Consider the following 14,895-nt stretch of genomic DNA (forward strand, 5'->3'; position numbering starts at 1 on the left):
TTGCCAAATTATTTTGCAAAATGCCTAAAATTATATACTCTGCCAAGGATGCTGAAGTCACAGAATTATTGGTTGTTAGACACATCAAAGGGGAATGTTTTACGATATGTACGGAGCAAAAATTCATGTTTCTCTATAGCTGGACCATTTAAGTGGAATACATTGTCTGGTACTTTACGATTTTGATTTTCTATTGCAATTTAGAAAGTTGCTCAAGATCCATTTGTTTGTTCAAGCTTCTAAGCTAATATTCTGCTTCTTGAGTTAATTTTTTACTTTCTGATTATCATCTTTTTTGCAGGTTATTAGATTTGTGGTGCTTGATTGAAGTAATGTAGTAGGATGAGCGGCTAAGATGTAAATTTATGGGTTGAGATGGTATAATCTTATAATTTTTGCTGATGTAGAGGACCTTTATGTTGTGCAAGTCTTGAAATATGTATGTAATATTGTGAGCCGCCTTGGATAAAGGCAGATTAAAAATGTTTTAAATAAATATAAAAAAATCATGAATAACTTTAGAGCCCCCAAACTGACACCCTCCGCCTCCTCGACCCCTTCACAGCTTATCTATAAAGCCCTGGTGGTCTAGCGGTGAAGCGGGGAAGGAGCGATCTCCCTACGCTCCTGCCCCATGCAGATCCACTATCAAAAATGGTTGCCACGGGAACTCACGAAACCAACACAGGTGCCTTAGGCAACCATTTTTGATAGCAGATCTGCATGGGGCAGGAGCGTAGGAAATTGCTCTTGCCCTCCTTCACCACTAGACTACCAGGCCTTTAAAGGTAAGCTGTGGCAGTAGGAGGGAGACTGCTTGTTTGGAGACTCGCAAATAAGCAAATTCACAAAACCCCAAACCATGAATATGAAGAGAGACCTGCATATTAAATTAAGCTATTTATCAATTTTAGAAAACCATAAAACCAAAGAAAATCTTTCATGCTTACTTATCTGTGGATATTAAATTATAGAAAAGATGCCATTAATGACTGAACTTGACCTACAGTTCAAAAGCTTCGATCCTTTGCTTGAGCTCCATCTCTCTGCTTCTCACCATTTCAATATCTTTTAGCAAACTCTGTCTTTGGGAGTATGTCTCCTTTGCTTCGATCTGTAACAGAAATATTCTTATTTATAACACTTTCATCTTTACTGTATGAGAAACATTATGGGGGCAATTCTGTAAGTGGGCACCTCTTTGTAAGCACCCAGATGCCACATGGTAAAAGCCTATTCTTTAATAGAATAAGGGTGCTCAAAAAGAGATTAGGGTCTTACCTTGATAATATATTTTCCAGTAGATAGGGTTGTCCATGCATGCTAACACGCATACTGCAGAAGATATCAAGCACAGCATTTCAGCTCCTCCTCCTTCTCCCCAGTTTCTGCTTCCCCCTTCAGTTTCTTTCAAAGCCAGCGACAGGCCTATAGAGGAAGATAGGAGAAGGAGGGATTTGGGGAATGTCCCAAAACCAGGTGATCCCGAAAGGCATAGGGACAGATTTTTCAAATTATGGGAAACCACAAGTACAAGGGGGCACTCGGAGAAATTGAAAGGGGACAGGTTTAGAACAAATGCTAGGAAGTTCTTTTTCACCCAGAGGGTGATGGATACATGGAACGCGCTTCCGGAGGCTGTGATAGGCAGGAGCACGTTACAGGGCTTCAAAGAAGGTTTGGATAGGTTCCTAGAGGACAAAGGGATTGAGGGGTACAGATAGGAGTAGAGGTAGGTTATAGGGATAGGAGTAAGAGGTAAATTATAGAAATAGGCAAGGACCACTGCTCAAGCAATAGGCCTGATGGGCCGCCGCGGGAGCGGACCGCTGGGCGAGATGGACCTCTGGTCTGCCTCAGCGGAGGCAACTTCTTATGTTCTTAATCTGTTCAGATGGATTTTTAAAACAATCACTGAAGAACAGTAATGTAGTTAAAACATTAACAAGCCTGAGAGAGGAACAATGAATGTAAGAAAATACAAGTTAAACAAGAACATAGCAGCCTGAACATTTATGGAGCTCAACTTTCCTCTCTTTCAAGCATAAACAAAGACTCTTCATAATCCAATAGTCTGACTGACAGGAAAACTTCTAGCTGTGGAGCTAACCATTAAGCTTGAGTCAGAAAGTAGGCACATTAGATAAATTGCTGGGGGGTTCAGCATACTATCCCAAGCATACCACCCATATCAAAGTAAGAACCTAATCTCTTTTTCCAGTGCAATAGGGATGGTGTGCTGAAAAACAGGGATGCACCTAAGCAGTCCCCAAAGTCTAGGGTGGGAGAGATGAGCCTGCGCCTAGTATAGACTACCCAAAAGCGACATCCTCCTGTGCTATGTCCACCCTATAAATTGGGTGAAAGTATGAGGGGAAAACCAGGATGCTGATCTACAAACCTCCTCAGGAGGAACTGCCCTTGCTTACGCCCAAGAGGAGGCCACTCCTCTTCTAGAATGTGCCTTCAAAAAGCTAGACAGCTGTTTGCTGCAACTGATGTATGCAGAGGATATAGCTCTATGAATCCATCTGGAAATGGTAGCCTTGGAAGCAGGTCTGCTCCATCTTGCCTGATTGGTTAAGAAGAAAAGATGATCTGAAAGACAAACCTCACAGGTCACCTGCAGATATCGCAATAGTACTCTTCTGATGTCCAAAACATTTAAGGTCTTATCTTTTTTCTTGGACTCTGTAGGGTGAAATGCTTGAAGTCTAACTTCTTGGTTGACATGAAATACTGAAATGACCTTCAGTAGGAAGGAAGGAACCATCTGCAAGGTCACTCCTGCTTCCGTGAACCTGAGAAACAGCTCTCTGCATGATAAGGCCTGCAATTCTGAGATTCTCCTGGCAGAAGTAATTGCCACCAAGAAGACTGCTTTGACTATCAGATCCATGAGGGCTCATCAGATTCTTTAAGGGCTCATATGGGGCTTTGCAGATTCCAATAACCAAGTACTAAAGAAGTGTAAACCTCTACAGAATATCCAAAATCACTTCTTGGTCATAAGTAGAAAATGCAATTATTTAAGTATATATTATACCACGCCTCAGAGACCGAGTATAATGGCAAAATTTGCAATATACTTAGTTCGGTTCAAATCTCAATCATTGGCAAGTGGTATGGAGTATTATTTTACTTTCACTGTATATATACTTATTACTTTTGCTTATTTTTCAAAAAAGATGTAAAAAACATCTTAAACACCAAATGCTATGAGAAATACAAGATAGTGCAGAATTTGAAAGAGAAGCACTTATCTTGAAGTTGTTCACACTGTGTCTAATCCCAACGGGGCCACCGTTTCACCTTAGGTGGCTTCTTCAGGGGAATTTAATAACCAGTGTCTGTAACAGATGACAAAAGATACATTTAATTTATAAAATGGTGTTTAAATGAATGCAAAAGCTTAAACTTTAAATTACATTTATTCAATCTACTAGCAAACTTACGGAGCCGATATTCGCTTCACCAAAAATTTCTCAAAAAATGGCGGCGGCACACACCGACGCCGAGCCATTTAAAGGGCTTGAAATCAGCTGTCGGTACAGCGTTGAAAAGCGTCAAAAACGTCAAAACGTAATGACGTGCACAGGGCTGACAAGTCGGGAAAATTACAAAAAATAAAAATAAAAAAAAAAAAAAATAAAAAAAAAATTTTTTTTTGTAATTTTCCCGACTTGTCAGCCCTGTGCACGTCATTACGTTTTGACGTTTTTGACGCTTTTCAACGCTGTACCGACAGCTGATTTCAAGCCCTTTAAATGGCTCGGCGTCGGTGTGTGCCGACGCCATTTTTTGAGAAATTTTTGGTGAAGCGAATATCGGCTCCGTAAGTTTGCTAGTAGATTGAATAAATGTAATTTAAAGTTTAAGCTTTTGCATTCATTTAAACACCATTTTATAAATTAAATGTATCTTTTGTCATCTGTTACAGACACTGGTTATTAAATTCCCCTGAAGAAGCCACCTAAGGTGAAACGGTGGCCCCGTTGGGATTAGACACAGTGTGAACAACTTCAAGATAAGTGCTTCTCTTTCAAATTCTGCACTATCTTGTATTTCTCATAGCATTTGGTGTTTAAGATGTTTTTTACATCTTTTTTGAAAAATAAGCAAAAGTAATAAGTATATATACAGTGAAAGTAAAATAATACTCCATACCACTTGCCAATGATTGAGATTTGAACCGAACTAAGTATATTGCAAATTTTGCCATTATACTCGGTCTCTGAGGCGTGGTATAATATATACTTAAATAATTGCATTTTCTACTTATGACCAAGAAGTGATTTTGGATATTCTGTAGAGGTTTACACTTCTTTAGTACTTGGTTATTGGATTTTTTCCATATTGTACTAACATGTCTTTAAGCAATTGGAGCACAACGTTTGGATTCAACACTGAACAAACTGAATCCATACTTAATGTACCAACTCAGTTTGAAATTAATTCTATTGGTACAGATAACTTAAGCACAGATTGGGGGCTCTTCTTTAATTTAAATAAAAAAATAATTAAAACAGAACTTAACAGTGGAATATTAGTTGAATACTGCAAATGCGAAAGAATACCAAGGGGCTTACGTATCAATAAAGAACCTCAAAATTACAAAGATGACACAGATTTTTTAAAGAAATGGAACATGATTTTAAACAAATGCTCCTTCGATCTAATGTTGTTAATTATTGAAAAGAGCAGACAACAAGTTGAGAATCTTAAGTCAGAGGTTGAAAAAACTAACAATGTCCTTAAATCCACTCAAACATTGGAAATTTATCAAAACCAACTTACTAAAACCAATGAAAATCTGGATACATTTAGAGAAAATATCAAAAAATTTAAACTTAAAAAGTTTTATAGGGATGAAAAAGACTATTCTAATAACAAGGTCTACCATTGGATGACGACCCGTGAAACATCTAGTACAACAGGCACAATGGATAAAACAGATTCTAGTTCATCCTCTGGCAATTTAAGTTCCGCTGGCAGCTCTAACACATCAAAGCCTTTTTTAGGCTCAAGAGGAGGCTTCCAAAATCGAAAGAACAGACGAGGCAAAAATCAAGCCAGAGGCAAACCATGGACGAGATCACAACAGCAATCCAGCCAAATGTAACAGTCAATCTTTCCCAACAACATCTAGATCACTCTGACATTGAATTATTAAATCGTGGTTTATCCTTTGTACCGACAGTTCCAAACAATGAATTTCAATTCAATATTGATTTTGAAAGGTTTTTTAGACTCCTGGAAGTAAAACTATTTTTCGCAAACAGAGATGATTTTGCAGATAGAACAACTATTGCTCCTAAATCCACGTGGAAACCAATTGGACCCGTGGATCCTACGTTAACTGTTTTCAAAGAACTAGTACGTCTTGATTCACAAAAAATTTTTCAGAATCCAAGGACGCATAAGTTTAAATCTAATTTAACACAAGATCAACATAAATCATTGAAGAACCTTCAGAATAATACTAAAATTATCATTAAATCAGCAGACAAGGGAGGAGCTATTGTAGTTCAAGATAAGTCAATCTATTTAATCAAGGCACTTGAACATCTTCACGACACTAAAGCTTACACGGAAATCAAATTAGATCCTACAAAAAGACTTCAAAACATTATTAGAAAAATCACAGACTCAGCATTGAAATTGGGATACATTACTAATCGAGATTATCGTTTTTTAAACAACAAACATCCAGTAACTGCAAATATATATTTTCTACCAAAAATACATAAAAACTTGACTGATCCTCCCTTTAGACCTATAACGTCCACTCGTGGGTCAGTATTGGAACCTCTGTCAAGATTTATAGACCAATTCATAAAACATGAAGTTCCTAAATGTAAATCATATATAAGAGATTCTAAAGACTTTTTGAATAAATTGCAAAGTATTGATGTGAAAGAAGGACCTTTCATAATGGTGACTTTGGACGTATCGTCATTGTATACTTCCATTCCACAGCAGGATGCCATTGATGTCATTAGAAAAGTGCTAGAATTACAACCTAAGCCTCAATTAGTTCCCACAGAATTTTTAATTTCTTTGACTTCGTTAGCCATGCGTGAGAACTTTTTTGACTTTGAAGGAACTTTATTCAAACAAATACAAGGTGTGGCGATGGGGGCAGCTTTTGCCCCCTCTGTAGCCAATTTATTTATGATAGCATTTGAACAGAATTGGATAGAACATTCTCCCTTTGAACAACTTATTTTTATTTGGTGGAGATATATTGACGATGTTTTTCTTTTATGGAGAGGCACAGAAATACAGTTAAAAGCATTTGTTGAATGGCTAAATTCATGTGACAACCATATCCAATTCACTTTCTCATATTCAATAACATGCATACATTATTTGGATATAGAAATTACTATAGAACAACAAATGTTCATTACACGGACATATGAGAAACCACTAACTAAAAACACTTTTTTGGACTATACAAGTTGTCACCCAAAACATTTAAAGAATAGTCTTCCTTTTTCACAGATGCTGAGATTACGACGTAACTGCACATTACTATCAGAATTTAAAATTCAAGCCAAATCCTTAAGTAAGAAATTGAGAGCCAGGGGATATCCCAAACAAATTGTAAAGAATGCATACAGAAGGGCCAAATACAATAATAGAGAACTACTACTGAATGACTATAGACAAGGTGGAACTGAAGATGATCCTTGCATGACATTTGTTTTGAAACATTCATCTAATAGCTTTCAATTAACTAAAATTATCAAAAATTGGGGTATTATTCAATCTTTACCCAATTTTAGGCATAGTAGACTACGTTTTGCCTACTCAAGAGGCAAGAATCTCAAAGAATTCTTTAGTAGCAATCGAGAACAGTCAAGTAGTACTATCTCAACTTTATATGGACATTTCAGATGTGGTCACTGTATGTATTGTGATTTTTCAATTATCACAAAAGAATTCACCAATCCTTATAATCAACAAAAGTATCCAATTAAACATTTTAGTACCTGCCAAACAGACCATGTAGTTTACATGATCCTATGTCCCTGCCAGAAAATTTATGTAGGCATGACTACCAGACCGTTCAAAACACGACTTGCTGAACATAAATCAAACATCAAGAGATTACAATTTAAAGAACCATTAGTCCAACATTGCAAAGATTTCTCTCACTCTTTTCATCAACTCAAAGGTTTAGTGATTGATGTTACAAAAAAGAACAGGAGAGGAGGAGATAGAGTCATTGCACTTAAACGCAGAGAAACCTATTGGATATATACTTTACAATCTATACATCCTCATGGTCTGAATGATAGAATAGATTGGTCAGTAAATCAGTGTTCCCTCTAAGCGGGCGGGTGTTGTGAGCAAACTTTTTTCACTGTGAGCTAAAAATATCGGGCGCCAGCAAGTTATGAGCCAAATAAATATGTTGCTTTCTACCACAGAACTTCCTTACGTTTGTATGGAATCTATCCCCTTTCAACTTTAGAGAGTGCCCTCTCGTTCTCCCTGCCTTAGCTACTAAGTCTATTCCCTTCAGTACCTTGAATGTTTCTATCATGTCCCCTCTCAATCTCCTCTGCTCAAGGGAGAAGAGGCCCAGTTTCTCTAATCTTTCGCTGTACGGCAACTCCTCCAGCCCCTTAACCATTTTAGTTGCTCTTCTCTGGATCCTTTCGAGTAGTACCGTGTCCTTCTTAAAGTACCAGTGCTGGACGCAGTACTCCAGGTGAGGGCGTACCATGGCCCGGTACAGCAGCATGATAACCTTCTCTGTCTCTTCAGTCCAGCATCTGCCCCTTCCATTCACTGTCTGTCTTTCCCTGCCATCTCTCCTCCTGCCCCCCCCCACCCCCCAATTTGGTCTAGCATCCATCATCTTCCTTCTGTTCCCCTCATGGTCTGGCATCTCTATCCTTCCCTCCCCCCTGTGGTTTTTAGCATATCTCTCTTCTCATTTCCTCCACTCAGATCTGATCATTCTCTGCTCTCTCTTCCCTTTTCTTCTCTGGTCTTCCTTCTCTATTTTCTGCCTCCATCTAAATTAAATTCTTTCTTACTATTTAGTCCCGTTTCCCTCTTTTCACTGTGTCTACACACAGCTTGTCACCCCTTTCCCTCACCCCTCCATTATCTTACTATTTTCTTCCCCCTTTATTTATCTCCTCCTTCCATCCAGTATGTGTTCTTTCCCCACTTCCATTCAGCATCTGCTCTCCCTTCTCAACTGACATCCATCTGCCTTCTGCTCTCTCTCCCTTCTTCTCACTTCCATCATCTGTCCCCTTCTCTCTCTCTCTCATCTCCTCCATTCCATCATCTGCCCCTTCTCTCTCTCTCTCCCCCCCCCCCAACTTCCATCATCTGCCCCCCTTCCCCTCACCTTTGTGGGTCACTTTCTTTCCCCTGAGGGTGGCTCATGTCACAGGGGAAGCTTTGGCCGAGCAGAACCGCTTGATTGACAGTGGAACTTACTTGATTGATGTCGATGCTGGGGGCCGTTGCCGTTTGAAGGAAAAAAAAAAAGGTGGAAAAAAGGAACCTGTAAAGGCGAGAGGAAGGGAAACCTCCAGGACAGCTGCTTTTTGCCCTCCTTCAGCGGCCCAAGAGTTCAGACCAGCAGCGGCAGCTGTGTATGCTTTTAACTTCGGCACAGAGCTGCCCCTAATCAATAGTTTAGCGCGGTTTCATGAGGCAGCCTCGGGGCCTTTGATAGCCGGCCCGCTTCGATGATGCGATGTGGGCCGGCCTAGCAAAGGCCCCGAGGCTGCCTTATGAAACCGCGCTAAACTATTGATTAGGGGCAGCTCTGTGCCGAAGTTAAAAGCATACACAGCTGCCGCTGCTGGTCTGGAGGTGCGGAGACAAGGCAGGAGGCAAACGCGGTGGAAGGCAGGAGTCCCGGCGAAGGCAGGAGTCCCGGCACAGCGACTGCAACAGGAAGTTGCAAGTCAGCTGACGCCGGCCTTTCGTTGCGGCGGGGACCGAATCCTTCGCGGACCGGCAAGATTTTGTTTGCGGACCGGCGGTTGAAGAACTGTGCTCTACACTGTGTGCGCTGTGACGAGAAACTTGTGCGCTGCGAGGTAATATTTTGAGCGCCAGCGCACCCCAGCGCAGCTTAGCGGGAACACTGGTATTAAGTGAATTGATATGGATCTATTTGTGTTCTAGTTTGACCTATGTGGTTGAAGATAAAAAAATTTTTTTTTTTGTAATTTTCCCGACTTGTCAGCCCTGTGCACGTCATTACGTTTTGACGTTTTTGACGCTTTTCAACGCTGTACCGACAGCTGATTTCAAGCCCTTTAAATGGCTCGGCGTCGGTGTGTGCCGACGCCATTTTTTGAGAAATTTTTGGTGAAGCGAATATCGGCTCCGTAAGTTTGCTAGTAGATTGAATAAATGTAATTTAAAGTTTAAGCTTTTGCATTCATTTAAACACCATTTTATAAATTAAATGTATCTTTTGTCATCTGTTACAGACACTGGTTATTAAATTCCCCTGAAGAAGCCACCTAAGGTGAAACGGTGGCCCCGTTGGGATTAGACACAGTGTGAACAACTTCAAGATAAGTGCTTCTCTTTCAAATTCTGCACTATCTTGTATTTCTCATAGCATTTGGTGTTTAAGATGTTTTTTACATCTTTTTTGAAAAATAAGCAAAAGTAATAAGTATATATACAGTGAAAGTAAAATAATACTCCATACCACTTGCCAATGATTGAGATTTGAACCGAACTAAGTATATTGCAAATTTTGCCATTATACTCGGTCTCTGAGGCGTGGTATAATATATACTTAAATAATTGCATTTTCTACTTATGACCAAGAAGTGGCTTTGCAGATTCCCTCTAAAATATTAAGGCTTCAGAATGGAAACTGGTCTCGAATCAGAGACTCAGGGTTCTCTTTAGGAACCCGACTAAGTCCGGGTGGGCTGCTAGCGAAGCTCTCCTCTCTCAGCCCCGGAAGCATGAGAGCCCTGCTTCTTGAACTCTAAGGGATGCCATTGCCAATTCCTTGTCAAGGCTCTCCTGTAAGAACGCTGGTACTGATGAGATGGTGATATTGCCTGGCTCTAACCTTTCTTTGCTTCACCAGCACAGAAACAACTCTCATGCCTTAGCATACGCTGAAACTGCCATTGGATTTTTGGCTCTAAGTAGAGTAACAATGACTACTTCTGAGTATCCTTATTGGACTAGCACTGCATACTCAAGAGCCATGTCATAAGACCAAAGCGTCCCACCAAAGTGTCTTCTAGGGCAATCAGACCTTGCAAGAGTAAGTCTGGATGCACTTGAGGTTTGAGACTTTGATCCTTTTGTAGTTGTTGGAGATTCGCATACCCCAACGCCTTGGGTCCTAGATATTTTTATGTGGATTATTAAACTGATTTTAATAAAGCCTGCATCTCGAACATCTCCACAAGTTTTTTGTTCTTGTCAGACTTAGGAGTAATGTCAGGAAATACTTTTTCATGTAGAGGGTGGTGGATGCCTGGAATGTCCTCCCTGTAGAAGTGGTGGAGCGGCAAAAACAGTGATGGAGTTCAAATGCATGGAACAGACACAAAAGATCCCTAAATAGAAAGAGGATAGTGTCAATATAAAATTTGACAGATCAACAACTATAACTTCATTTATGACGTGCAGGAGTGGTGCTTAAATGGTAGCCCAAGTCGTGGGAAAGTGTTTCTATGATCTTTGTCCAATACATGGCAAGACGGTTTGCGAAGGGCTAGAGTTCACTTTTGATGGCAACTCCAGCAGTGGAGCAGATGCCAGACAGACTTCTAGAATCTGTGCCCTGTATGCGGCAAGATGGATCAGAAGCAAGTATGCCAATACCATATTCATAGCGTCTGAGTACAGGTCTTGCCTATCTCAGGAGGGGGAAGGGAAGATATAGTGGAACATGAATAATTACTGGATTGTTGATTCAACAGTGCCTTGATAATGAATGTGACTGTTGGGCACACTGGATTGACCATGCAAGTCTAGTTACTGTTCTATAAACTGGAATCTAAACGCATATACTACTTACATATGTCAAAGGTGCTATCAAATGTGCAGGCAGATGCCTATATGTACCAGGTGATATTCTATAAGGTAGCACTAAGTGTTAAAACATCTAACTGCAGGGAGGGGTGTACATATGGGCATGTCTTTAAACTACATACGCCACCTGGCACACCCAGGTGCACAACCTTACACCTGACATTGATATGGCTAGAAGACACTCCTAAACCTGGGAACACCAATGCCAAACTTAAGCTGGTATTCCAAACTAAGTCACCACCCTTTACATGCTTTCATATCGTCTACATTTCTGTTTCAACTGTAATAGAAAAGATGGGACAAAAATGCCAAGACTTTCGCCATCTCTGTAAGGGAAAAAATTGAGAAAAAACATTGCACAGGCCCTTGGATCACTGAGCATAGGAAGGAATGACCACTTCTATAGCACATCCATCACTAAGTTTTGTTGGTACACAGGGATAAGGACTTGAATACAGACTAAGGATTACACACACATCACAAATAATTTAATTTCTGGGTGTGGAGCTGCCAAATTTCATTTGGCCCATTTTGAAATAAGAACAATTTTCAAATATCCTCTAGTCCTAAAGTATAGGTTCTGCATGTATATATCAACCAGAGAAAAAGAAAAAGGTACATTTGCTTAATTATAAGATGATTCTCTACTCCAAAGCTGTCAGGTTCATCCATATTTTAAACAGAAAAAGTGCACGGAAAAGTTAATAGCATAGACAATATGAGATCATCCAACCACTGATGCCTCCAGCATTTCAGATCAAAATTAGGAGGATGGCACTAACTGGAGACATAAGCTAGAGATGGCAGCATCAGTCAGGACAAAGCTGACCTCCAAAAATTACCTCCTGATGCATTTGAAGTCTCTCTATGGCATTCTTTTCGCGAGACATCAGCCCTTCAGATTTTGTTTGGTATCTCTTCTCCAGTTCTTGCCGCATGGCTGCCAGTTCTTTACGGGAGCTCTCTTTTTCCTCCAGTCGAATCTTGGCTATCTCAACTTCTTTAAAATATTGCAGCTGACCCAATGAAAGAAAAAACCATGAATACTTTGATCAAAATCTGTTGGAACTGTAATTCTCTATGAGGTCAATTTAAGCCACACAGGTGTCACATAACTTTAAACAGATAACTTGTGAATTTCCAGAGAAGTGCCAATTTTTAAGTCTGTTTTGTTTAAAGTTATGTCAATTTTCTATTATCCTACAGGGGGTAATTCTGAAGCAGGGTATCTACCTTAAGCCTATTTATTCTATAAAGAAAAGTAGGGCCCAGATTCTCTTCAGGACGCTGAAAGTTAGGTAATTGATGCTATATGATGCAGTAATTGAAGGTGTCATTTGAAATTTTTTTTTTAAAAAAGCGCCACAAGTGGCCTCTGGGACCGGCACCTAGGTCCCTGGTGGCTAGCAGCGCATAGTGATGCTGAATCAAAAATTATTATAATTCCCTGTTTGTATGGCAATTGATCTTTCCATTTTGTAAATATGACACAATGAATTCCACCAAAATGTATAACTAAGTCTATTGTAATCTTTCCAATTGTAGGTAATATGTTGTATGGCGACTCCTGTCATTATTAATAAAAGTTTATTATTATTTGATGAAATTTGACTTTTTACTCTCATAGATGTTCCAAATAGAATTGTATCATACGATAGGGCTACATGATTTTCTAGTAAACAATTGATTTGAGATCAAACTGATTTCCAAAAAACCATGATACAGGGACAATAAAATAATAAATGATACAAAGTCCCTGCTTCTAGATTACAATGCCAGCATCTATTTGACCTAGAGCTATCTAATTTTTGTAATCTAACAAGGGTCCAAAAAGCTCTATGTAACAAAAAAATGTCTCATAGATGCAGACATTGTACATCTCATTCTCCAAGACCAAATACGTGGCCATTGAGACGCAGAAATTTGATGCTTAATCTCAATGCTCCAAATATCTCTAAGACCATTTTAAAATGATTTGGGGGCCATTAACAAATTATTGCAATGAATAGACATCATTTTCCTAATGAAAGTATATTTACATGTAGGGTGAGGGGGGAGGGTAAATAGTTTTTGTTTTTAAGGTTCGATTAATAGATTGAAATATAGGGGGCGTGGCTTGGGAGTGCACGCGAATGGACGGGTAAGGCAGAGGCTCCGTACATACAGACATTTATAACTTAAACTACTAAAATAAAAATTTCAATTTGAGTTTAAAACGAAGAAAATTGACAACATTATGGCTTCAGGAAAACAGAATAAATCTGAAATGGTGGTTTCCAATATCGGCAGTGTCAAAAGATCCAAACCGGAGCCGGCAACACCATTGAAGTGTCCGTTGTCAAGGGATAAGAGCGACATCGATTTTTGGAAGGAAATTCAAGAAATAAAGGAAATTCTCTTAAAAAACGCCAAGAAACTGGATGATATACAGGAAGAAGTAACGACTTTAAATAAACGTACAGAAGTGCTAGAGATTAAAACTACTAAGTTGGAAATGCGAATGGACAGTTTTGAATCTGAAAAAAGACAGTATAAGCTGGACAGAGATAAAATCTTTACACTTACCAGAGAGGTGGAGGACTGCCAGAATCGCATGAGGCGGAGTAACCTGAGACTTTTAGGCATACCGGAAGGGGTGGAGAAAAACAACCCTGTCTCATTTGTTGAAAACTTTTTGACGAAAGTCCTGCCTCTCAAATCCAAATACCCGATAGAAATTGAGCATGCACACCGCATACCAATGAGACGACCTGTTACTTTAAAGGGTCCTCGCTCTATAATCTTCAAGTTGTTACGGCACCAACAAGTTTTAGAGGTGTTACGCATGGCTAAGGAACATGCGAATTTAAAATGTCAGGATTCCAAAGTTCATATCGTTCCTGACTTTGCCATAGCAACGGCAGATAAAAGAAAGAAATTTTTAGACATGAGACCGAAATTGAGAGAAATCGGAGCTAGATATGGGCTGATATACCCTGCGATCATGAAAATTACTATTGACAATAAAACTATGAGTTTTGATGAGCCTGTGAAGTTGGAAATGTATTTAAATCAAAGGGAACAGCCGATGTCAGTTTAATTTGGCTCATTCATTTTATGGAATTGGAAATGGTTTTCTTTCTTTGATTTTTGATTTTTATTTATTATTCTTGTTTGGTGTACTTGAGAATCTTCTAAATGACGGTTTGGTTCTGTATTTATTTTGAATGGTAACGGTGAAATGGAACTCAGAAGCTGCTTACAGTTAGGTTCTGTATGCACCTTTATTCTTTTTTCAAAGGATGACTGTTAAAGTTAAGACTATTTTTTTTTTTTTACATATCTTGAATAGATATTCTGGAAAACTCAGCTCTATTTTATTTACCATATTTTATGATGACGATATACTGATGTGCAGATCTTATAATTGCAGATCAAGTCATAGTTTAATATGAGTCAATGGAGGTTATGACAGGAGCTCTGAAAGAATGATTTCTGTTGCAGGGTGTTTTCAAATGATTCTAGTTTTGGTTTTAACATGTTCTTTTAAGAATACTTTGAAGGGGATTAAGGAGAGAAAAAAAAATTGAAGTGGTTATTAATATTTAATTTCTTTCTATGGGTTTACTACTAATTTAACTCTTTTAACATCTATATAGAGTTTGAGAATCTCTTTTGTTATTTAAAATGGGTTTGGAAGATCTTTATTTAGTCTTCTTATTCTGATTTTCAGGATTTAGAGTTTATTGCATTTATTATATGTGAAATTCTATATGATTATTACATACAATATTGTTTTATAATTGAGGTCTGTGTAGAGCTTCTCTTAGCTTTGTTTGATCTTGTATGTGCAGTTCC

General features: G+C 39.0%; 1 protein-coding gene across 5 annotated transcripts in view; it reads right to left on the reverse strand.

Annotated features, from left to right (window-relative positions):
- Positions 1-14,895, reverse strand: part of OFD1 (OFD1 centriole and centriolar satellite protein) — a 182,972-nt gene that overhangs the window by 129,031 nt on the left and 39,046 nt on the right. For all 5 annotated transcript variants that reach the window (XM_033947862.1, XM_033947866.1, XM_033947863.1 and 2 more), the window contains 2 exons: positions 11,901-12,074; positions 1,008-1,114 (listed from right to left, as the gene is read on the reverse strand). In XM_033947862.1, coding sequence (XP_033803753.1) covers positions 1,008-1,114; positions 11,901-12,074 — 281 coding nt within the window. The remainder of the gene's footprint in view (positions 1-1,007; positions 1,115-11,900; positions 12,075-14,895) is intronic.

Source organism: Geotrypetes seraphini, chromosome 6, assembly GCF_902459505.1.
Source record: "Geotrypetes seraphini chromosome 6, aGeoSer1.1, whole genome shotgun sequence".
NCBI classification, from domain to species: Eukaryota; Metazoa; Chordata; class Amphibia; order Gymnophiona; family Dermophiidae; genus Geotrypetes; species Geotrypetes seraphini.